This window comes from Vicugna pacos, chromosome 7 (assembly GCF_048564905.1).
Source record: "Vicugna pacos chromosome 7, VicPac4, whole genome shotgun sequence".
Lineage (NCBI taxonomy): Eukaryota > Metazoa > Chordata > Mammalia > Artiodactyla > Camelidae > Vicugna > Vicugna pacos.
In genome coordinates, this window is record NC_132993.1 from 12,362,222 (window position 1) to 12,385,302 (window position 23,081).

General features: G+C 43.4%; 1 protein-coding gene across 3 annotated transcripts in view; it reads left to right on the forward strand.

The window, feature by feature from the left end:
- The window catches only part of SLC37A3 (solute carrier family 37 member 3), a 34,729-nt gene extending 23,759 nt beyond the window's left edge, over positions 1–10,970 (forward strand). For 2 of the 3 annotated variants that reach the window (XM_072964343.1, XM_031674624.2), the window contains exons 10-15: positions 1,864–2,005; positions 3,393–3,494; positions 4,074–4,121; positions 5,099–5,250; positions 8,270–8,335; positions 9,591–10,970. In XM_072964343.1, the coding sequence (XP_072820444.1) occupies positions 1,864–2,005; positions 3,393–3,494; positions 4,074–4,121; positions 5,099–5,250; positions 8,270–8,335; positions 9,591–9,683 (603 nt within the window). In that variant the 3' untranslated portion in view covers positions 9,684–10,970. The other variant, XM_072964344.1, reaches the window with a different exon arrangement.
- The last annotated feature ends 12,111 nt before the right edge of the window (positions 10,971–23,081 follow it).

Genomic DNA, 23,081 nt, shown 5'->3' on the forward strand with positions numbered 1-23,081 from the left:
CCTGATCTAGTGTTCGAGTGAGAAGGCAAAATTGATATTTTTAAATATGCCTTTTGGCCTGCTGCAGTATTATGGAATTACAAGTAGACCGAGAGGGATTTGGAATGGTTGGTTAAGTCTGCCTTGTTTGCCTATATTCTTACCATTCTAGTGGGAGAAAAACGTTTGCCCCTCTGCTAAGAGTGCTAGAGCAGAATGCTCCACAGCATTTCTTGGTAATGCATTCCAGTGTTTCCACAACCTTTGCAGTCAGGTTTTTTTTTCTAACGTCTAAACTGAATCCCTTCTGCTGCAGTTTATCTGTCTTGATGTTTCGGGCGCCCTAGCACGGGAGTGGAAGTTAAGAGGCCTAGGTTATGTTTCCAGCTTACCCACTAACTCTCTGTGAGGCCTGGGGTAAGTCACTCAGCCCGTCCTTGTGTCTCAGTCCCCCTTCCTCTGGAACAGAAAGTCTGCCAGCCCGCCCTGGGGTCTGTAACGTTGGGTTATTGTGTTATGAAAAAGCACCTTTTAAATTTTGTGTTTAATGGTGCTTTATAAATGTAATCCCTCCGTTAGATTCAGAGTCTGTGGGTTGTCCTGTTCCCTTCACCTGTGTCCCTAAGCTAAGAGAACTGACATTTGCAAACAGATGGTTTAAGTATGAGTTAAAATTTAACTGTTAAGTCCCCATGGTTCTTTAACCAAAAGATGATGTATAATACAACAGGCTTTGGGCCTGTTCTTATGCTAATCTAATGATTAGCATTTTTTAAACTAGTTATTCAAATTTTCTGCTGGTAATAGTGTAATTTCGGAGACAGAACTTAGATTTGTTGTGACAAACAGGGACCTCTTTTGCTATTCCTTTGTGTTTCACAAGCTATTGTTCCCTGACACGGGCAGGGTGTAAAGGAAACCTAGTTAACTTAATTCCTTTGTCTTTGTGGCAGGCTGTCTGGACAAAATGCAGTCATGACGAGGAGTCGGCTCTCTGGGGGGTGGCTGCTGCCCTGCCAGGGAAGCTGTTTTAAAACAAGTGATACCTAGGGAATAACTGGCAGTTCCAGGGAAAAGAATATACTAGCCAGACACCCTTTGAAGTCAGGCTGTCTGTTCCTCCCCCTTTTTCCTTTGATGCTAAATGTCAGGATTTCCTGGTAATAATGTGTTGAATATAGGAGCCTCAGCCCCAGCCCCACTGCCATCTTAAGGCGGCGGCAACTTTCATTCCTCAACGTAGAGCCACAGGGCCATGACAGTCGTGTTCTTTCATTTTTGATGCCCAAAGATGCTCTCTGCTTTCCCCCCCGATGTGGGACTATAAAGCTTTTGGAAACCATAATGTGAAAATAGTTTTCATGTCGATGCTTTTCTCAGACCTTGAAACGTAGTCCAGTCACATTAACTTCGCAGGAAGCAGAGGAACCAAAACAAAAGCTCGGCTGCTTGCAGTCAAAGCTGTGGTGTTTACTGGAGTCCTTTGCTTGTGGGCAGTGCTGGTTAGTGGCATGAATGCCTTTTATCTCTACCTAAATAAAGAAATATGAGTATGTGTCCTGCCTTACAGGTTCAAAACACTGGTTTGCTTCTACCAGAGAACTGAAAGGGGAAGAAAGTGGGGACAATTACGAAATAGTCCTATGTGATGTGTTTTCTGTCCCAAAGGCCTGCTGTACTGCCTGTCTAGACGCTAATGGGGATGAAGAGACGGGGGAGACTAGGTAAAGTCAGGCCAGTGGGAATCTGTAGGAATGTTTAATTTTAAAATCAGGTGCTGTTCATCCCAAACTCCTCCGATTTGTTTTGCTTTTTAGTTACATTAAATATTGTGGTCTTGCTGTGCTGTTTGTTCTTGCTGAGAGTTAGATGCTTTTCTTGCAGTATTCACTGGCCTACGCCTGCCTGAAGCTAGTGAATTACTCCTTCTTCTTCTGGCTGCCCTTTTATCTGAGTAACAACTTCGGGTGGAAGGAGGCCGAAGCCGACAAGCTGTCCATTTGGTACGATGTCGGAGGGATTATAGGTAATGCCAGAGATGCATCTTTTAATTTCATAGGAGTTAGTCACTAGTCATATTTTACTGGTTATGAAATCAGGCACCATTTAAAGTTTTATTACTTTTTCCACAACCATTTTTCCTAAACTGTCCTACCGGTAAATAGCCAAACCCTTAAAAAAAAAAAAGAAAGGAAAGTTCATAGAAAAGAAGACCCAGCTCACGGCAGCCCTGTGGTTTATAGGGCGCTTTTTTCTCAGTCCTGTGTTGACGGATCAGTTCTTTTGTCTCGGGAAGCACAGGGATGTTTCTCTCTGATCTCTTCAAGTGTAACCCTTTTGTACACTTTCAGTGATACCTTAGCTCTAAAGCTAATTGTACGTCAGAGGTCCAAGTTAGAATGTGAATGTGTTCATTTTATCTACCGCTCACATTTCCTACCATCTACAGCCAAAGAAGAGAAAATATGAGCTCAGTGCATTGTATGTCAGATCATGAAGGTAGGAATAACAGCAAGGGTTAATTTTTTAATTTTGCAGTTGCTTCATTGTACACAGCAGATTTTATTAGTGACTTTTTTGCTATATCTAGAAGTGTAAACAAGGAAGTAGGAGACGATTACATCAGGCAGATGTACAGAGTGCATTTTAGTGGCTGTTACTTATATGGCTGTGGCAAAACCTTAATATCCTTTCTGTGATGTTTACCTTTAGGAGTCAGGTAAGACTAGAGTGCCCCGAACACCTGAAAGCACAGTGTCTCCTTAGGTGATCCACTGTTAGCATTTGAACATGTGCCTTTGTTCTTAGATCCAGAGCCAAAGGTGAGGTTAGACCTGAACATCCTTCTGTGTCCTGCTGTCTGATGAGGACGTGCCAGGTGTCCCACTGCTCCTAGACTACTCCAAACAGGACTGTGTCTAAGTGTGACCTTGTTGCTTGAAGGATCCACATCACCTCTTTTTAAACATCCTGACCTGTTAGTTATTACCAAGCCATAACTGCTGCATTTAATTTTAGTGAATATTTATGTTCACTGTTACTATCAGCCTATGAGGCACAGTCCTCAATTCGTTATCGTTTAAAATAGGAAGCAGAAAAATCAGGAAAAGCCTTCATAGCTGGTTTGAGAAGGGAAAGCAAACAGCAGGGAACAATGGGGTGGCTCGAATGATTTTTCCTTGTTTCGGTGTCTGGTTGGTGGCGTCCTGTCCCCATCAGTCATCATGGCGGTTAACAGGTAATCTTTCTAAAAGGAAATTACGGAGGAAACTTTTTAGAAGAGTCTGCTATCTTTTTGGCTAGACCAGTGTTAGGATCCTGATAGCCGGTAGTGGGTCTGTGGGAAGCAAGGGCCAGGTGGCTGAGCGAAATTTTAAGCGATTTTAATTGGGTTGTGCTCTTTGTGCTTGAAGGTGGAACTTTGCAAGGCTTCATCTCTGACGTGCTACAGAAGAGGGCCCCGGTTTTAGCTCTCAGTCTGCTCCTGGCAGTCGGGTCCCTCGTTGGATATAGTCGTGAGTATTCCCTTGCAGTTTCATCGTTTTCCTGATCCCTTAGGACTAAGGCATTTATTTGCCGTAAGTCAGTGCCAGCCCTGGGGAGATCGTTGAGACCGGCCACCAAGGCATCAGGTGCGACCTCTGTGTTGTCCTGTAGGTGCCTGGTAAGAGTATCGTCACATAGTTTTATTCGTGTTGGGGAGGAAGCTGGCGTCGCCCCTGCTTTGTTGGTTTGTTTAAAGCTTGCCTGGGAGTGTGTACGCTTTGTTCGAGGGTAGGCTCCAGAGGGGCAGCCTTAGAGCCAATAAAACAATAAAAGGGACAAGGTTTCAAAAGAGGAAGGATGGTAATTAGTAGGTTTGGTATATGTTCCTTAAGATGCTGCTGAGATGGAAGTAGCGCTTTTCTGTAGCTTTTAGGAGTCCCGTTAGCTTGAGCACCAGCGAGAGGCGGACATTCCAGATAAACGCCGGAGGAGGCGGTGATGGAGCTGTGTCTTTTGTTGTCTCCGGGAGTGACCTGTGTGTGCTGTTTGGTGGAGGCACGTGTGATGCGCTCTTCACATCATTGTTCTGTGTCTGTCTGACCTCGCAGGTTCTCCAGACGACAAGTCCATCAATGCACTTCTGATGGCTGTTACAGGTATGGTGATGGCTCCTCTATAAACAGAAAGGAAACCAGGAACCTGATTTCTCCCTCAATTTGAGTAATACTAAAACCTTAGTTAGAGAGCACGCAGGTGGTAACAGGAAAGACGCCTCATCCAGACTCTCATTTCTCTGCTGTTACATGACCTCCTCAGTCCTGTTGTTACAGAATCAGTCCCTTTTGACAGAGTTTGTCTAAGGTTTTTGGTTGCTGCCCCACCCTCTTACTATTACTTCTGGAAGTGGCTTAGGAAGACACCACACTGGAAGCCAGGTCACTAGCTTTCAAAAAGTCCAGTATAGCTCCTGTGTGGGAATTGGCCAGTATTTCATTGCTTGAGCCTCAGATGAAGCAATTGAGTTAAGGACCATGTTTTAGAAAAATTCTTATTTTTAAACTTGAGATTGTAAGACAGTGGGAGCTGCTCCTGCTGAATGAGACACATGGACCTGATCCAGCCCCATGAACAGATTCACCTGGGCCACCTCTGCTCAGTTTGGACAGCCGCACTGAGAGCAGTGGCAGGTGGAACCCTCTGCACCGTTTAAATCACTTTTTCTCTTCTCCCTCTTTTTTGCAATGTTTGTTGAATTTGGGTAGTCACATGCTCTACAAGGCACCTCTGCTGTAATGGAATTTGACAAGCTAGTGCAATTAGTTGTTAGTGAATGCACACTTCACAGGATTAGAAAGGTGTGGTCACTGTATTTTCTGTATCTTTACTTTCCATGAAATATACTGGAGGGTCACATAATTCACAGAGGGATTTCAGAAAAGTAGCTGCTAACTAGTTTGAAGATGATACTGTCTGGGGAAGTTTTCCATTTTTTGCTGGTTATTTTTTCCCCTTCTCTTCGTTTTTCTCCAACAAACTGATTAAAATATTGGGACAAGATTGCCTTATTCAGTAGATTCCTGGTGGTGTTACGAATAGTATCTTAACTAAGAACATGTTCTGTTTATGACTTCAGGATTTTTTATTGGTGGACCCTCTAATATGATTAGCTCTGCTATTTCTGCGGACCTGGGCCGTCAGGAGCTGATCCAAGGGAGCAGTGAGGCTTTGGCGACCGTCACAGGGATTGTTGATGGGACGGGGAGCATCGGAGCTGCGGTGGGCCAGGTGAGAGAGCAGGAGAGGGGTTGACGTTGAGTGTTCAGTAGCTGTTCGGCGGTGGAAGGGTTTGTACCAGCCCGCTGGGCCGCGGTAGGTGGCACTCTTGCGCTGTAGTGTGCTGTACAGGAAGCCTTGGGCTGTAGTCTCCTCTGAGGCCCAGCTGATGTGACCTAATATGGAAGGTCCCTCTACATTTTTCAATTCCTTCTTTCCACTTTTACTTCCAGATTCTTCCTGTCTAGAAGTAAGCTAGCACCTCATAAGACAGGTCCTTCAGTCCCTGCCCTTTACCCCCCCTTCCAACCTGAGCTTGGCACTCCAAGGAGGCCATGAGACACATCCTTCTTATTATCCCCCACCTGACACGCAGGCCCTACCTCCTCTCCCCGACCAAACACACACCTGTGCACATGGTCCTCAAATGGATTCCCACCAGAAATTGCCATGGACTCTGCAGCTGCCCTGAGTCACCTTCTCTGCTTCCTACAACTGTGTCTCAAAAGGCAGTTCATAAGGGGAGGGTATAGTTCAAGTGGTAGAGTGCATTCTTAGCATGCACAAGGTCCTGGGTTCAATCCCCAGTACCTCCTCTAAAGATAAAATGAATAAATAGGCCTAATTACCACCCCCTCCAAAAAAATTAAATAAAAGGCAATTCATAAATGTCTAACGGCAGAATCATCTGGGATGCTCATTAAAGTACAGAACACTAAGCTTACTGTAGACTTACTGCATCAGAACCTGGGGAATCTGTATTTCAGCAAGCCTTCCTGGTGGTTCTTATGCACACTGAGGTTTGAGATCTTCCAGGCTAAGCTTGGTCTCCTGTAGGTAGTCAGAACTGTTCAAATCGATCTTTTTTGCTTAAATCCAGCTTCAGAAAGATATCTCTCCTCTGGGATGATCATGAGCCCTGCCTCTCCTGCGGTGCACTACTCCAGGTCATTGAGTGCTAATTTTGCAAAATATCGATTTGAGAATCATCTGCAATGGATAAAATAGTTGAAACTGTGGGAGTGATATGATGTTTAATGGGGAAAGAAAATACGGGCAGAACCTTAGGGGATGCCCTGTGGTCAAAGAAGCAGAAAGCCAGAATTTGAGGAGCTGTGTTGTTACTGAGATAGGTCATAGATGTGGAGAGGTCAGGAGAAAGAATGGAGAAAAAAGGCTTGCAGTTTTGACAGTTAGGTCATTAATGGCCTTAAAGATTGGTACTCGGCCTAAATGGGGTAGATCAGCGGCGTTCGATTGCTGGTGGTTAGCGAGAGAGCAAGTACTGAGGATGATAAACCACTTAATACTGATCTCCACCTAGCCATAGAGTATATATTTATTTGTTAATGTCTGTCTCTCCCACTATAATGTGAGCTTCCTGAGGGCAGCATTCTATTTATTTTGTGTTCTACTGTAGCCCCAATATCGGGAACAGTGCCTGGCACATAGTAGGCCTTCAGATATGTGTTGCATGGTTGTAGAATGAGTGATTGATAGGATCAGTGAGTTCGCATATTTGATCACAACACCGTGGTTTCTTCACCAAACGGTGCTGGGAAAACTATATATACACATTGCAAAATAGTGAATTTGGACCCTTACCGTACACTGTGTACAAAAATTAACTCAAAATGGATCAAATACCTAACTTTAAGAGTTAAAGAAAACATAGGGATAAATCTTCATGACAGATATATACCAGTGGTCAGTAAGCACCTGAAAAGATTCTGTGTCCTTAGTCATTAGGGAAATGCAAATCAAAAAGATGAGCTACCATTTCATACCTAATTAAGATGGCTATAATTAAAACCAAATAACAAGTATTGGTGAGGATGTGGAGAAATTCCCATACATTGCTGGTGGGAATGTAAAATCGCATGGCTGTTGTAGAAAACACTGTGGTGGTTCTTCAACAAGTTAAGCATAAAATTACCATATGACCCAACAGTTCCACTCCAAGGTATGCTGTACCCCCAAATAATTGAAAACAAGGATTCAGATATTTGTATACCAGTGTTTTTTGCAGCATTATTTGTAATAGCTAAAAAGTAGAAACAAATCAAGTGTCCATTGATAGGTGAATGGATAAACAGAATGTGGTATGCCTATGCTATGGCATATTATTCAGCCATAAAAAGGAATGGAGTTCTGATTCCTACAGAATCAGAGTTCTGATTTGCTACAGCATGGTTGAACCTTAACAACATTATGCTAAGTGAAATAAGCCAGATGCAAAAGGACAAATATTGTGTGATTCCACTTAACATGAAATATCTAGAATAGGTAAGTTCATAGAGACAGAAAGCAGATGAGAGGTTATCAGGGGCTGAGGAGAGGGGGATCATGGGCAGTTACTGCAGAGTTAATGATAGTACAGTTTCTGTTTGGGGTGAGGGAAATTTTTGAGAATAGGTAGTGGTGATGATTGTGTAACATCATGAATGTATTTGATGCTGCTGAGTTGTGCACTGAAAGATGGTTATAAATGGCAAGTTTTATGTTAAATGTACTTTACCATAATTTTTAAAAAGAAAATGGGTTAATTGCTATTGGATAGATTTCAGTAATTGAAAATAAAGGAAAAGACTATGCTGTAGAGTGTCAAAGTCATACAGTAATCCTGTGAGCAAAGAGCATTATTGAAAAATGAGTGGTATACTTAAACGACGAACTATTTTTGAAAGCATCAATTGTAGGACCTTTCATTGGAAGAAGGAATGATTAAACGGAAGTGGCTTCAGGCTGTTCATCTTTTTCTCTTAATAGCAAAGTGAGTAAAAATAAACCTCCTGGACTTGAGCCTTTTGTTATGCAATTTTTGTATTTGGACTCTGCCCACTTACCAGACAAAGTTGTCAGTAAAGCTTAAATAGGCACATATATATGAAAGAGTTCCTTAAACTGTGAAACATTGTACGAATCCTAACTCTTCTTATTTTCTAGAAGACCCATGTGTGATCTGCTGTTTAGCTACTTCATTTTGCTGGTTTATAGAGGGTTATATTGTGATTCCTTTTCTCTCTTTTAGTATTTAGTGTCTCTGATCCAGGACAACCTAGGATGGATGTGGGTTTTCTACTTTTTCATTCTTATGGTAAGTGTGTGCTTTTCTTTTTTTCTTTTAACTATCATTTTTAAAAATTAGTTCAAAACATTTACTTAAATCATTTCTTAAACCAGAAAAACTGCTGATTGCTTTTAAAGATTCTTTTGTGAAAAGTAACATGTTGTTATTCTAAAAGACACATTCTTTTTTCAAGGAGGGAAAGGGCTGTTAGTTTGCCCTTGACCTGAGTCTAGTGAGTATTGTCATTTATAATTCTAGAAAAAATGATGAGAGACTTACATATGCCCAGGCATTAGTCAGGGTACTCTTCTGGGGTACTCTTGATCTGCTAAATATAATTTGGAAATTCTGAAGGAAATTACAGTGTACACCAAGCCACAAAGGGTTAAACAAGAAACACTGCTATAATTAACACTGTTGTGAAAGTTCTGAAATGAACCTTGAGTCTCTTGAGAAAATATCTGTTGTGCCTTACACATTCTTGGCTGAAACTCTACTTTCCAGGAAACAGCCAATACAGAATAAAGCCTTTTGCTTTTAAAACATTGCTCTCTGTTGAAAAAACATGTGACGTGCTCTTATCACAGTATAGAGACAGTGCTCGAGACAAGTCCACTACTAGAGAGTCTGGTGATGGCTTCGTTCACCGGGGGATGCATTTAGTATCCTGTTCCTAAATCTAGGGCATCCTAATTGGATGCAGCTTCCATCACCCCACGTCCAGATACTCTCCTCCAGCCTTGTTCAAGGAGCCTTGGGGATAGCTCAGCGCTGGAATTCCCTGGAGCTGCCTTAAGGCTTACATACTCTGCTGTCACAAAGGATGCTTTCTTCTGCCTAGCTGCTGCCTTCTGACTGTTAAAGACTGGTCCATATAATTCTATTTTACTTCTGATATCCATGCTAAGTAGAGGGAAATATTTCCTGATGAACCTGCTGGTATGATCATACTAGAAGTTGTAATAGAAAGAAAACTGAACTATCAGAAGAAATACTGTTTTAAATATGAGCTCCAGTATCAATTTTCTGCTCTACCTATAGCGAATTACGTAATTTGTGTACTTCAGTTCTTTATTTGGAGACTGTAATGTAACATGAAGTATTTTGTAATATTAATTATAACTTTCAAAATCATTTTCTAATTCATTAAAGATTGAGTTATCTTTGTACGAAGTCAAAAATGAATGTAATTGCCCAGATTCATTATTACGTTCAAAACGTGATGTTCTATCAGAATTGATTAAATTGTGGCTGCATATTTAATGCTTTTTTCTCTTCACAGACAAGTTGTACAATTCTATTTATTTCACCACTAATAGTGAGGGAAATAGGCTCTCTTTTGCAAAGACGACAAGCTCGCATATTGAGTGAGTGACGGATGCCCACAAAAGAACAACAGGAGACCCGCCAGGACGGTAATTTCTAATCTGCCCTATTGTGGGGTGGTCTTAGGAGCTCCAGCGTAGCCTCGGATTGTCAAGCCTCTTTCAGCAGTGTCAGCCACCTGAGATGCTGACCGGACTGAAGGCTGGGAGGTTTTTCTACACTACAGCAATTACTGTTAATGATTTTTATCGTTGTTTCACAAACGTACTGAATGGCCTAGGACTCTTCCAGGGTCTTTGCTGGCCTGTGGCGGTGTATCCCTTCAGCGCTGAATGCTGCATTGGGCTTGGACCCTTGTTCTCCAGCCTGGAAAGCTGAGTGACCGCGAGGCAGTCATGCGCGGCTTCTGTCGACGACATATGTGCTCCATGAATAGAAAGGATGGCTGCGTTTTGCTTTGGGAATGAGTTTGCAGAGAGTGGTTCATCTTTGAAGCACCAAATCCTGATCAAGTGCTCCAGCTGGATCCAGCATAAGCCTGCCTGGGACAGAGGATCCCTTAGTTAACTGCGGTGGGAAAAAGCACACTACATGTTGATGGGCTCAGTCACTCTGGATCTCCTCTGAGGTCGTTCAGCTGCAGAAGCAGACGTATCTTCAAATTATTGTCAGCTTCTCCTCTGCCTTCATTCAGAACTATCCCTGACTCCTGGAAGCTCTTAGTCTTCCTTTTAAGGACCATAAGGTACATCAGTTGTGAACATTCCAGTGTGTAACTTATGACCGAAGTACTCGGCCCCAGACTTGTTCTCTGGGACTTCAGGATCCACTAAGAAGCTGCTTGGCTTCCGGTTTTCAGAGGATTGATCTCTGCCACAACCGGGTTCCTTGAATCACCTCAGCAGGAGACTAGAATTAGAATAGAAGGATAGACCTTCAGGCCCTGTAAACGTTAAGCGTGTGACACTGAATCACATTAATGGATAACTGGGCCTGAGGGGTGTCTAGGTGTCCATTCTTTAGAAGTTTGTAGCGTACTTGTCCTCAAGACTGTGAATTCTGTACTAATTATCAATATTTTAAGGTTATTCTGTATATATATATTTTAAATTATATAAATGAACAGGCAAAAAATGTGCAATTTTGAGGGCTGCCTAATTTGCATTAGGTTAGGAAATATTTTTCAACCTCTTGCTTTATACTCTGAAATGTGATGTGTTTATGAACTTGTTAATGTTATTTAATCAAGCAGACTGCCAATCAGTTAATTGCTCATTACTGACAAAAAGGGAAAATGAAACACAAAAAGGGAAAATAAACTGACTTTTATAATAAATATCTGTCCATCTGGTTACTTTGTGTGTGCTCTGAGCGCCGCGATGTAGCACGTGATTCATGCCTCACGATTTCCTGCTGTTGAGCGTTCCCTAGTGACCACTCACTGACGCTGTGGTGTTGCCAGACCACAGGTTCTCCCCTTCTCAGTGCTGGGACGGCCCCGTTTCTGTTGCATTCTGTGGAAGCCTTGCCTTCCCCTTTGTGTAAGATTGTGCTCGGGTTGGATGAGTTGCCTGGTTCTAATTTAAGAATCTTCTGTAGATAAACCCCATTTTGATATTTAGCCTCTTTCTGACATTTGACTGAGAGAGGTTCCTCTCCCGCATCTTTGTATCCCATGGTCACATCTTCGTATCCTGACCCCAACCATTCTTTTCTTGCCCACTTTAAACTTAGCTGGGTGAGTGTCCCCTTGACCTCTCTGTAGACTGTAAGCTATACCTGAAATGAAATTATAAGTAAAATAACTGCTCAGCACTGAATGAAATTATACCTTGCACTGTATCTTGCAGAATAATAGGAAGTATATCTCCTGTTGTGGTCCTAGCAGTCCATGTACAAATTAGCCTTAAAGAACTCCTAAGAGTTAACTTCACTTTTTCCTTTTTTCCCCTGGAAGAAAAGGCCACAGTGAAGGCTAATTTGGAAAAGGATTCTTCTCTGACAGCTCAACCTCTGATACTTTCTGGGTTGAAATACAGTGCTCTGGCCTACCTTTCCTTGTCATACGGTGAGTTTTTTTCCCCTTCCTTCCATATAGTTTCAAAGGAAAAAGGCTTCTCTCCACTTCTACTTATTCTATTCCTCGCTGCTTCCTGGAGGACCAGTGTCCCACAGTCAACACAGACACACGAAAAGGGCCCTCTGTGTGTGTCTTGACGTTCAGCGGGATGGAGGATACAAGAGGCTCCCATCCCCTCCTTCCCTCCCCCTTTAAAACCCCAGAAGTCCTCCCTCCTCCCACACAGATAACTGATAAAGACTTTTCTTGTCCCTGTTAGTTCTTCTGACTTAGGTCCTGTTTTCCTCTTCACATCCAAACCCTCTGAGTTAACAGATGGTGTCTGCTCCCTTCCTGGCAGCGCTACTGACTTCCTCCTCGACTGGGTAACTGTGTCTGTTCGCCCAGGACAGTTCTGGTTTATGCCTGATGTTCTGACATAATTATCATATCATAATTATAGCATATCCCTTTGCTCTCCAGGTGTCCTAGTTTGGATATCTTATCCTTAACCTTTTACATTTTTTGCATCACCTTACAGAAACCGTGCAGCTGAAGGTCCTCGAATTCAGAGATTTTTTTTTTCATCCCTTATCTTTCTTAAACCTTCTCTTACACTTGACACCAGTAACCACTTCATCCTTCCCAGGACTTTTTCTCTTTGGCTTCTGTGGCATTTTAATGGATTGAATCTTCCTAACCACCTGTCTTTTACTGGGGTCTCCTCTCTGTTCACCCTCTGCTAGTTGCCTTCCTACAGTAGGTGTCACCAGCTTTCCCAGACAAGCTGTTCTCATCATCTAATAATAGCTCCGTTAAGTACTTAGTGAATAAGAAGCCACTAAAGAGAGATATGGCATCGATTTATATAATGCTGTCCGGTGTTTAGTTAACAGCAAGTCTCAAGGGAAACAGGCTCAACTTACATAACCTCAGCCCTCCTCCCATCCCCACACAGCCCACTCTGCCAATTACCGACCTGAATGGTTTTCATGTTTTCTAAGTCACAAACCCTTTTGAGTCTTTGAAAGCCATTTACCCTTTCCCTGGATCAAAATGCACATATCTTTTTGTCTTTTTTTTTTCAGGAAGCACCTGTTCTATTTTTAATTAAAAAATGTTTAATTGTGATACAATACACATGATATAAAATGTACCATCTTAGCCATTTTAAGTGTACCATTCAGCAGTGTTGTCAGTGTTTTTTTTCCTACTTACTTACCTTCTTGTCTGTAATACCCCTTTTTTTAGCTCTTTGCTTTTGAATCTTAAGTTTTCTTTCAAGGTTTGGCCCAGCACCGTCTAGTCCAAGGGTCCTTTTCCCAGCCAGCCTTGCTAGCCCTCCACCGTCTCGCCTTTTTTGTTACTTACATCAGTATTACTTATTTGGTGCCTAGCTGTTTCTGTCTTACTTGTTTTTATATATAAGTCCCCAAGGAGATAATTGGTCTTTTTCTCCAATGCATAGTTCCTTGCATGGTTGGTACCGAGTACATGTTGATCGTGTTGGAAAAGGTGGAAGGAAAATGGGAGAGTGGAGGGTGGGCAGGGTGGGGTGTGGCTCCCCGACGCCGCAGGTGGCCCTTCCTCTTCTTTAAGTGCGACACTGCCTCCTGCAGCAAATGGCCAGCTTATGGGGCCAGGCCGCTTGGCAGAGAGCACATTCTCCTCTCCCTGGGCTCTCAGACCTGTCAGCTCTCCGGGTGAGCTCAGCCGGCCACAGGGAACAGTGAACTTACTGCTGCAGAACAAACCCCGTGCTTTTCAGGTTGCTGTCCTTATTCCTGCCACGTGTTTTCGCCTGGACTGCCCTCTTCCTTCCAGTTCTGTCCGTCCCTCTCAGCTCCTGCTGCCTCACTCCACGGAGCTTTTCCTCATCACCCCACAACTAACGCTCTTTCCTTCCTTTGAACTTCAGAGCTGTTAACAGGTAGACCACGCAGTCTGCCCGGGCTGAGTGATTTTACTGCCTTATTTCGTTCTCTGGTTGTTCCTGGTTAAGTTAGCACTTCCTCCATTAAATTGTGAGCGTGAAAGAGTTGGCTCCATGTCCAAGGTCGCAGCAGCCACCGAGTCAAGGCAGCCGGTCTACCTTCCCGCATGACCTCTGTACTTCCAGGCTCAGGCTCATCTTCCTTTCACTTTTCCTTAAATGCCCCAGTCATTTCTGATTACCAGGTTTGTTTCAGCATACATCCAGAATAAATCAGATTTGATATGAGATTTCTGTGTGCAAACATAGATAATACAAATCACTTAAATGGTTATACATGTGTTACAGGTAATTATAGGGGACTGTAAGTATATGTAACTGTTACATTTAACTGTACACACATGTACATACAGAGATATGTACACGTACGTCAACACTAATACTGGAAAGAGAATTCTGTGCTTGAGCCCCCAGTGGTGTCTTCCCATAATCACTAGACTACACTTAATGTGTGCACACGACTTTAAAAAGTGCCCTCCCACCCACTACCCTCTTTTGTCGCCACCGCATCTATGGAGGTAGGAGGGCCCGTGGTTCTATTCCTTAGATTAGAGAACGGAGGCTCAGGGATTTGCCCAGGGTCGCACATCTAATAAATGAGAGCAGGACTAAATCAGGACCCAGGTCTTCTGACTTCACGTCAGTGTTTTTTCTGTGTTGCCACACGGCCTCTTCTCATTTGACTTTAATCTTATCCTAGGCTGACTTCCAAGGTGTACGTTGTGCAAATGCTCCCGTCGTCAGCACCAGCGTCCTGCAGGTGAGCAGGCCCGTCAGGTGCTGTGAAGCTTTGTCGTATGACTGCCTCCAGCCTTGCCCCTGCTGCTGGACCAAGCGCTCCCAGGGCCCCTCTCTGCAGTGCCTTCTGCTCCAGGTTTGCCTTTTTAAAGAACACCTCTTCCCTCTTTCCTGGTCCTTCTGTCTGAGGCTCAGGAGGACCTGACAGACTGTTGTATTGTGAGTCTTCCCTCCTCCAGGGCCCCTGGGAGTCGGTGGAGGTGATCATGTCATGTACCGACCTGAGCCACGTCTCCTCTTCCCTCTTGACCAAGGTCCCTGCTCTTCCCCTTCTGTCTAATGCACGTTTAATTAACTTTGAATGAGAGTCTTGCTTCCCAAATGCCATTAGTCAGCTTTTTACTGCCTGCTGTTGTCCTCTGATGAAAGAAATAACTTATTTTTCCTTTTTGCCCTTTCAGAAATGAGATAAAAAGTAGCAAAATCACTTGAAACCATTTTAAATCCTCTGATACAAAGAAGTTGTCAGCTTATAACTTCATCATAAGGGAAATGCTGATAAAAAGGCTACCTGTTTGATGGGAACATTCTGGGTTTTAATGGGATAATTGTATTTAGGTAAAACCTTTCATCTGAGGACTTCAAAGGTCTTCACCTTGCTTAATAGTTATCATGTCCTAAAGAGTGACACCAGGATACCACAGGCCTAAATGTGTACACAGGCATTTGCTTATTTATTTAGCATTTTGTTTGTTTTCCTAGGCTCACCATAGAAAGTTTCAGGAACCTAACCATTGCTGTGGATTTCCATTAAAAAACAGTGCCTAAGAAACAGTATAGATAACTTGTCTCTGTTGCATGGAATGAAGATGTTAATGGGGTTATAAAATCGAGACCACTCTGGAGCCAAGAGAGTGAGCCTGGGAGGTGAAGGAGCAGTGACTAAAGCAGAGGCAGCAGAGAGACCCTTCCCCAAACAGCCCCATTGTCCTGAGACAGGTTTCATCCTCATTTGTGCTACTAGGTGGGCTCCTGTAAAGATGATTCTGTGAACAAGCTCTTGGGGGGAATATAAGTCATTTAACAGAGCTTTTGAAATTCAAAACAAGCCTGTGTCCTGGCAGAAGGAAAGGCCCCTAATTAAGAGCAGAGCCCCCAGTCTCCACCCCCCTACTCCTGGTCGCTGCAATCACTTCGAGGCTGTTGAAACAGCCTCTGGATAAAGAGATGGGTTACTTAAGAGAAGAGCCTTTTAGAGACAAAGCCAGCAAGAGTGGCCCACGGGGATGCCCCTTGCTGCCCCCTCCAACGTCCGTCTGCTAGCGGGCTTCGGCACAAGCAGCTTGCTTGATTGCTGCAGGATCTAATTTATAAGGCGATTTTTGTATCAACATTTATATTTTCTTCCCTCCACCCTCCCCAAAGAAACAGTTCTTTCCCGTTGGGCTCCTTTCCGCATCTCAGGCCGCTCATACCTCTTGACTCAGCAGGGGGAGACAAAGTTCCAGGGACCCCGCCAGCTGCACTTGTCTGCCCAGAGTGCCACCTGTGCTTTACCTCATTGTTACTTCAGATCAATTTGTTTTGAAACCCTCCCGGCTCTTGGAAGTCCTTGGTGTCCCCCCCGCCCACCCCCCAGCCTCCTGTCACCACTGGTGATGGCCCCACCTGCTTTACTGAAGGATCAGGCCCATCTGGAGTTTCTCCACTTGGGCAATTCAGTCTCGCACAGGAATGGGTGCCTAAGCCTCACTCTAAATCCCACGCCCTTTGATTAGCTTCTCTTCACCTTTCCCCCCTAGTCCTTCAACCCTCAGTTGAGACCCCTAGTCTTCCCTTCCACACCTTGCTGCTCCCATCCCTTCTCTTATGAGTAGTAACCAATTCTCCAGATGTATAGTGTACCCCTGTGAACCCGGGGGACCTACCCATGTGAACTCAGATGGTCTACCCACGCTCTCCCATAAGGCCATTCCATTGTTGGATTGCTCTCATTGTTAGAAAATTTGTTTTACTGGGTAAAAATCTTAGTTTCTCCCATCAGTCTTAATTCTTCCTTCCAAAGCAACACAGATATAGATACATATGTATTTTTTCTCTTGATATATTTGAAGACAACTTCCATCTTCCCCTTTCAGCTTTTTAAGCTTCTAATCTTAAATTTTTATTGAGGCTACCCCCCCACCATTGCTTTCTGATCAAAGCTGGCAGTCTCTGTTCTTTACTTTAGATGTTGTTAACTACCTTCTCATTCTTTGAATTCTGTTTCTCTCCGTTTTGATTTTCCCTTTTCCTCCTAATCCTCAATCCCAGGAAAGCTCTCTAGACAAAACTATTTCATCTGTGTTCCAGACATTTTTGTTCATATTGTTTTTAGTCTTCACCCATCTGGAAAATTCTGGAAAGTCAGGACTACCTTCTAATCATTTTGGAAAATCCTCTCATGTAGTACCTGATAAGTGGGAGGTAGAACTTAGTTAATGTTTAATTTTCTCTGTTCAAGTTCCCAGTAATTTTTTTTACAAAGTTCTATTTTTCATATTTTAAAAAAATCTCCTGATGACTACAAAATTGTTCTCTCTAGCCCCAATTTATTACTCATTTTCCAATCTTAAATTGCCTGGCAATCACTAGGATGTCCTGCCAGCAGCCCAGTGTAATATAGTTCATTTTCTCACCCACCATCCCTGCAATCCCACTTCCCACATAACTTTCCTAGTGGTCTTTGTTTAATAAGCTCCTTGAAACATTTCTGAGTGACCTTGGGCATCAAGGAACACTTTGATTCTTATTCATTAGGCAGCTCTCTCTTACTACTGGGCTGTGAGTCTCCTCTGTGCCCTAATTCTCACATTTTCTGGTTTGTCTTTCACTGTCAATGGCAACACCATCTTCCCCAGGCTCACAGCCTTAAGGATCATTTTGACACATCTTTTCCTCTCTCCATGTCACCAATCTCCAGGCGTTGCTGACTCTGGCTTGCTTTTCTAATCATCTTTTATGGTGATTTCTAAGCCACCTTCCTCTGTCTGAATCATTCTCAGTGGCCTTCCTTTTGGTGTTCCTCCTTCTAGCCTTCCCTGCTCCAGTCGGCACCGTGCTCAACTCTTAGAGTAATCTTGTGAAACAGTATTTTTGTGGTGTTATTCTCCTGCTCAGATATCACAGGGAGCCTCTTGTTTACTGGGTTAATGTTGAGGTCTTGCATGAATCCTCATCTCTAGCTAGAAAATCTGGGAGACTGGAGAGCTGAGAGTAAATGGTAGCAACACTCCTCTTCTACCGATGTCTTGTTTGCGAACATATTAAACACCTCTCTGCCTTTGTATTTTTTTTTTAAATAACAACTTTATTGAGATATAGTTTACACATATACATGTCACCCCTTGAAATGTACGCCGGTTTTAGGGATAGTCATAGCGTTGTACATTTATCACTGTCTAATTTTAGAACATTTTTCATCACCCCTAAATAACCCCATACCTATTGGTGGTTACGCCACATTCTCCTCTCTCCCCAGCTCCTGGCAACTACTGATTTATATTCTGTACCTGTGGATGTCCCTATCCTGGACGTTTCATATAAATGGAATACGTGGTCATTTGTGACCGGCTTCTTTCACTTAGCACGATGTTTTCAAGGCTGCTCTGACTGGGTTTTCTAAGATTCTACATTTGTGTCTTTGGCATCCGTTCATCAGAAGGCCAACTGTATTATCTTATTTTCTGTATTCCTTTTTTTTTTTTTGTGGGGGGAGGTAGTTAGGTTTATTTGTTTATTTGCTTTTTTTAGGGGAGGTACTGGGGAATGAACCCAGGACCTCATGCATGGTAAGCGTGTGCTCTACCACTTTGAGCTGTACCCTCTCCCTGCCTTATTTTCTGTATTCTTGATGCTCTGGCACACGTGGCGTCACTCACTGGGCAGAGGCTGCCCGTCCCAGGACTAGCCAGCTCTTGGAGATAGTGAAGGGCTCGCCCTGCAGCACACTTTTCATATGCAAACGATCTGGTCCAGAGCCCATACTGCAGACCAGCCCCATTCTTTATCAGACTCTCACACATCAAGCCAATATTTTCCCTGCCCTGCGTCACCGGAGGGCCAGGTATCAGACAACTAAGAGACAGCCCTTAGCAAAGCCTGCCGGCATTTTCCAGACTAGTCGGTCCTAAGCTGCTTACTTGTCCTGCCTTGTCTTGCCCGCAGAAAACACGGTCCAGGCCCTGGTGCAGGCTCTCCTGGCTCCTCCTGCCTCCCTCCTGACCCAACCCGGAACTTCCCCGTGTGGCCCTGTGGGTGTGGTGTGCCCTCCTTTCAGGAACTGTGAGTAATAAAAAACTTCTTTCTATGGCATTGACCTCTCCTCGGCGTCACTCAGTCAGCTCCACAAATTAAAATCCCGCAGGTACAACTGAGACCAAGGATCACTTAGGCTACAGCATGTATCAGTACTTCATTCCTTTCTATGACTGAATTGTATGCATACAGCACATTTTGTTTATTTGCAGTTAGTGAGCATTTGGGTTATTCCCACTTTTTGGCTGTTATGAGTAATGCTGCTCAGAGCATTTGTGTATACGTTTTTGTGTGGATGTATGTTTTCAGATCTTTTGGGTGTGTACCTGGGTGTGGGATTGCTGGGTCATATGGTCACTATATTTCACATGTTGAACTGCCAAACTGTTTTTTAAAGTGGCTGCACCATTTTACAATCCCACTGGCAACCTGTGAAAGTTCTAATTTCTCCACATCATCACCAGCCCTTGTTACTGTGTGTCTTTTTAAAGTTCTAGTCATCCCTAACAGATTTGAAGTGGTACCTTACGGTTTTAATTTGCAGTTCTCTAATGACTAATCAGGTCGAGAACCTTTTTGTGTGCATGTTGGCTAGTTGTTTATCTTCTTGGACATGTATCTCCTTTGCCCTTTAAAAAATTGGGTTATTTGTCTTTTTGTCATTGAGTTGTAAGAGTTCTTCGTGTATTCTAGATACACTTACCAGGTATATGATTTAGAACACTTTTCTCCTATTCTGTGCAATGTCTTTTTGCTTTCTTGCTGATATCCTTAGAAGCACAAACTTAAAAAAATTTCTGATAATGTCCAGCGCACCTGTTTTTCCTTCTGTTGCTTTTGATTTTGATGTCATATATATGCTATTTTTGCCTAGTCCAAGGTCATGAAGATCTACTCCCAAGCTTTTTTCTAAGAGTTTTATTATTTTAGCTTTTACAGTTAGGTGTGTAATCCATACTGAGTTAATTTTTGTATGTGGGATTAGATAGAGTCCAGGTTCATTCTTTGCATGTGGATATCTAGTTGTCCCACCATTGTTTGTTGAAAAGATCATTCTTTCCCCATTGAATGGTCTTGGCACCCTTGTCAAAGGTTAGTTGACCATAAATGTAAAAATTTATTTCTGAACTCTCAATTCTGTTCCTTTGATCTGTGTGGCTGTATGATCTATGTAGAGCTGTATGTCTCTCCTTGCACCAGTACCACAATCCTTGGTTACTGCAGCTCTGTAGTAAGTTTTGAAATCAGGAAGTGTGAGCCCTCCAACTTTGTTCCTTTTTTTCAAAACTCATTTGGTGATTCTGGGTCCCTTGCATTTCCACATGATTTTTAGAATTAATTTGTCAGTTTCTGGAAAAAAAAAAAGGCAACTGGAATTTTGAAAGGGACTGTGTTGACTCTATAGATCAATTTAGAGAGTACTGCCTTCTTAATTATATGGCAACATTTATAATATCTTCCAGCCCATGAATGTGGAATGTCTTTCCATTTATTTAGGTCTTCTTTAATTTCTTTCAATAATGTTTTATAGTTTTCACTATACAAGTATTGTACTTCTTTTGTTACATTTAATCCTAAAGTTTTCTTGGATGCTATTGTAAACGGAATTGTTTGCTTCATTTCGTATTTTTCGTTGCTAGTATATAGAGATACAATTGATTACTGCATATATATATTTAAAATTTTTTATTTTTGTTTTTGTTTTGAGGGGACATAATTAGGTTTATTTACTTTTTTATTTTAATGGTGGTACTGGGGATGAACTCAGGACCTCACACATGCTAAGCATGTGCTCTACCACTGAGCTATACCCACTCCCCTCCCCCCGATTTTTGTATATTGATCTTATATCCTGAACTTAGCTGCATTTGTTTTTTGTTCTAATAATTTCTTAGAATTTTTCATAGACAAGATCACATCATCTGGGATTAGAGACAGTCTTACTTCTTCCTCTCCAATCTGGATGTGTTTTCTTTCTTTTTGTTGCCTAATTTCCCTGGTTAGAACATCCAGTACAGTGGTGAACAGAAGCGGTGACAGTGGCCGTCCTTGTCTTGCTTCTCCTCTTAGGAGGAAAGCGTCCAGTAAGTATGATGCTAGCTGTGGGTTTTCCATAGGGAGCTGCTTCCCTTTTTGTCATCCTACACGATCCTGTTTCTCTTTCTATTCTCTGACTTTATAGCATAGTAGAAGGAATGTGAACCTCAGAATCAGACTTGGGTTTGAGTTGATTGTTTTATTAATTTTACCAAAAAATGCTGAGTGTTAGACACCAGTGTATAAAAGCAAAATCCCTGTCCCTGAACTACTGCTAATACAGTGAGGGAGGCTGTCATGTGTGATGAGCGCCGTGATGGGGGTATGGCCAGGGCAGGGGGGAGACAGAAAATGGTTGGGACTCAGTAAACACTTATCCTTTTTGCTTTGCCCCATTTTGTTTTTGTTTCTTCCATTCTCCAAATAGAGGGCTTCCTTTGGTTAGTTCTACCTTCAGAATGCTTTTCTGTGCTGTGTCACGGTTCCTGCTGTCACCCCGTGTGGATGATCCCCCATCTCTCTCTCCACCGTGATCTCCCTCGTAAGGATTTGTGACTGTGTTCTGGGCATCTACATGGCCTCTCAGCCTTCACGAGGGAGAACCAGCCCCCAAATCTCTGCCTTCTCCTCGATCCATAGGCCTTTTCATGGCACTGTCATTTCCATGGTCATTCTGGCTTGAAACCATCTTCTTGAGTTGAAAAAACATGTCTCTCTGGTGGTTCCTCATTCTCCAGAGTCATTTTAATATCCCTCTCTCCGTCTCACTTCCTCACATCCAGTGAAAATTCAGGCTCTGTGTAATTGCATGTTTCCTTTCTCCTCCCCATTGTCACTGCTTCCTCCAGGCCTTCACTACGCCCGCCTGAACTAAAACACTTCTCTGATGTCTCTCCCTTTTGATCCATCCTGCCGACAACTTACAAACTAAGCTTCTGGAGACTGATTTGATCCTGACTCTCACCCTGTTGAGGGTCTGTATGCAGTGAGGTCTGCATACCCACTGGATCAAGTCCAAGCTTGCAAGCATGTCATTAAGCACGTCCAAGCCCAATTTACCTCTCCAGCTTTGTCTCCCTGCATCCTTGTTGAAAAATGGGACAGGTTTCTGCACCTTTGATGTCACCTCTGTGTCCTCCCTTGTGAGAACTCTACGTGTTCTTCAAGACACAGTTCATGAATCCTGCCTGATTTTCATCAAACCAGAGAATTCTCCTTTCTCCTATCCTATAGGACCTTGTGCTTGTTTAAAATGGTTTATGTACATGTCTTATCTCTCCTACCAGATTTAATCTTTCTTAGGATGTCTCCTTCATCTCTGTAACCCCTGCCCCGTGCCCTTCCTCAAACCCAATAAATATTTGTTGATGGAGAGTACTACATTCCTCATCTTCCTGAGGCGTGAACTTTGCTTTCCAAGCGCCCATCCCCAGCGGTCTGTGACACAGTGCGAGGACGAAGGACAGCTGACTTCCCCCGTGGGCCTTCTTATAATTTAATAGAGGAGTATGAGGACAGTACAAAGACTCATTCTTATTGAAATTCCTGGTAACTGAGTCCAGTAGCATTTGGTGAGTCTCTGTAGCACTCAGCTCTTTATATGGCTTGCGTGGATGTGAGTCATCATGGGCTGCGTGGGAGCCGGAAAGATGGAGAAATTAATCCAAGTGCTGTTCAGTTATGCAGAGCTCTAGGTACCAGTCTGATGCTTCCTGGTAGAATTTAGAACTTAAACTTGCATTCTTCTGGGGTACTTTCAATCAAAATAAATAGCCAGATGATTCATTGGGGAAATCCACAAGGTAGGCCTTGCTCTGCCCTCCCCTGCTTCTTAGTAAGGCCACCTCAGCTATGCTTGGATCGAGGCGGCTCTCGGCCCTCGTCTCCTATTAGTGATTTCCAGGAACTGAGAGGGATTGCAGGAAGAATAGAAAGAGTTAGTTTTTGTCTTGGGCTATAAAAATCCAAAAATACTCAGTTCCTACAGCACCCGTCTCCTGGCAGCCAGACAAGGAAGGAGAGAGATTGTGAAGGGTGCCAGGACGCCAGCAAGAGCATCCGTGTCCTTGGCGGCGCTCAGAATAGCACTCGGGCTCCAGTGATTCACCCTGCGCGGGCCTGCCCACCCGAGAACTGAGTGCAGGCTGAGTCAGGCCCCCTGCCGCTGCCTCCCGGGCTGCAGGGCGGGGGCGGCGCCAGCGAGGAGAGGGTCCCCTCCTGGTCTGTTCCTTCCTAAAGGGTTTCCTGCTCCCGTCTGTGCTGAGCCCTCAGGACACTGGGAGAAGAGGAGGAATCCTGACATTTGGAAGACAGGGTGGTTTTGG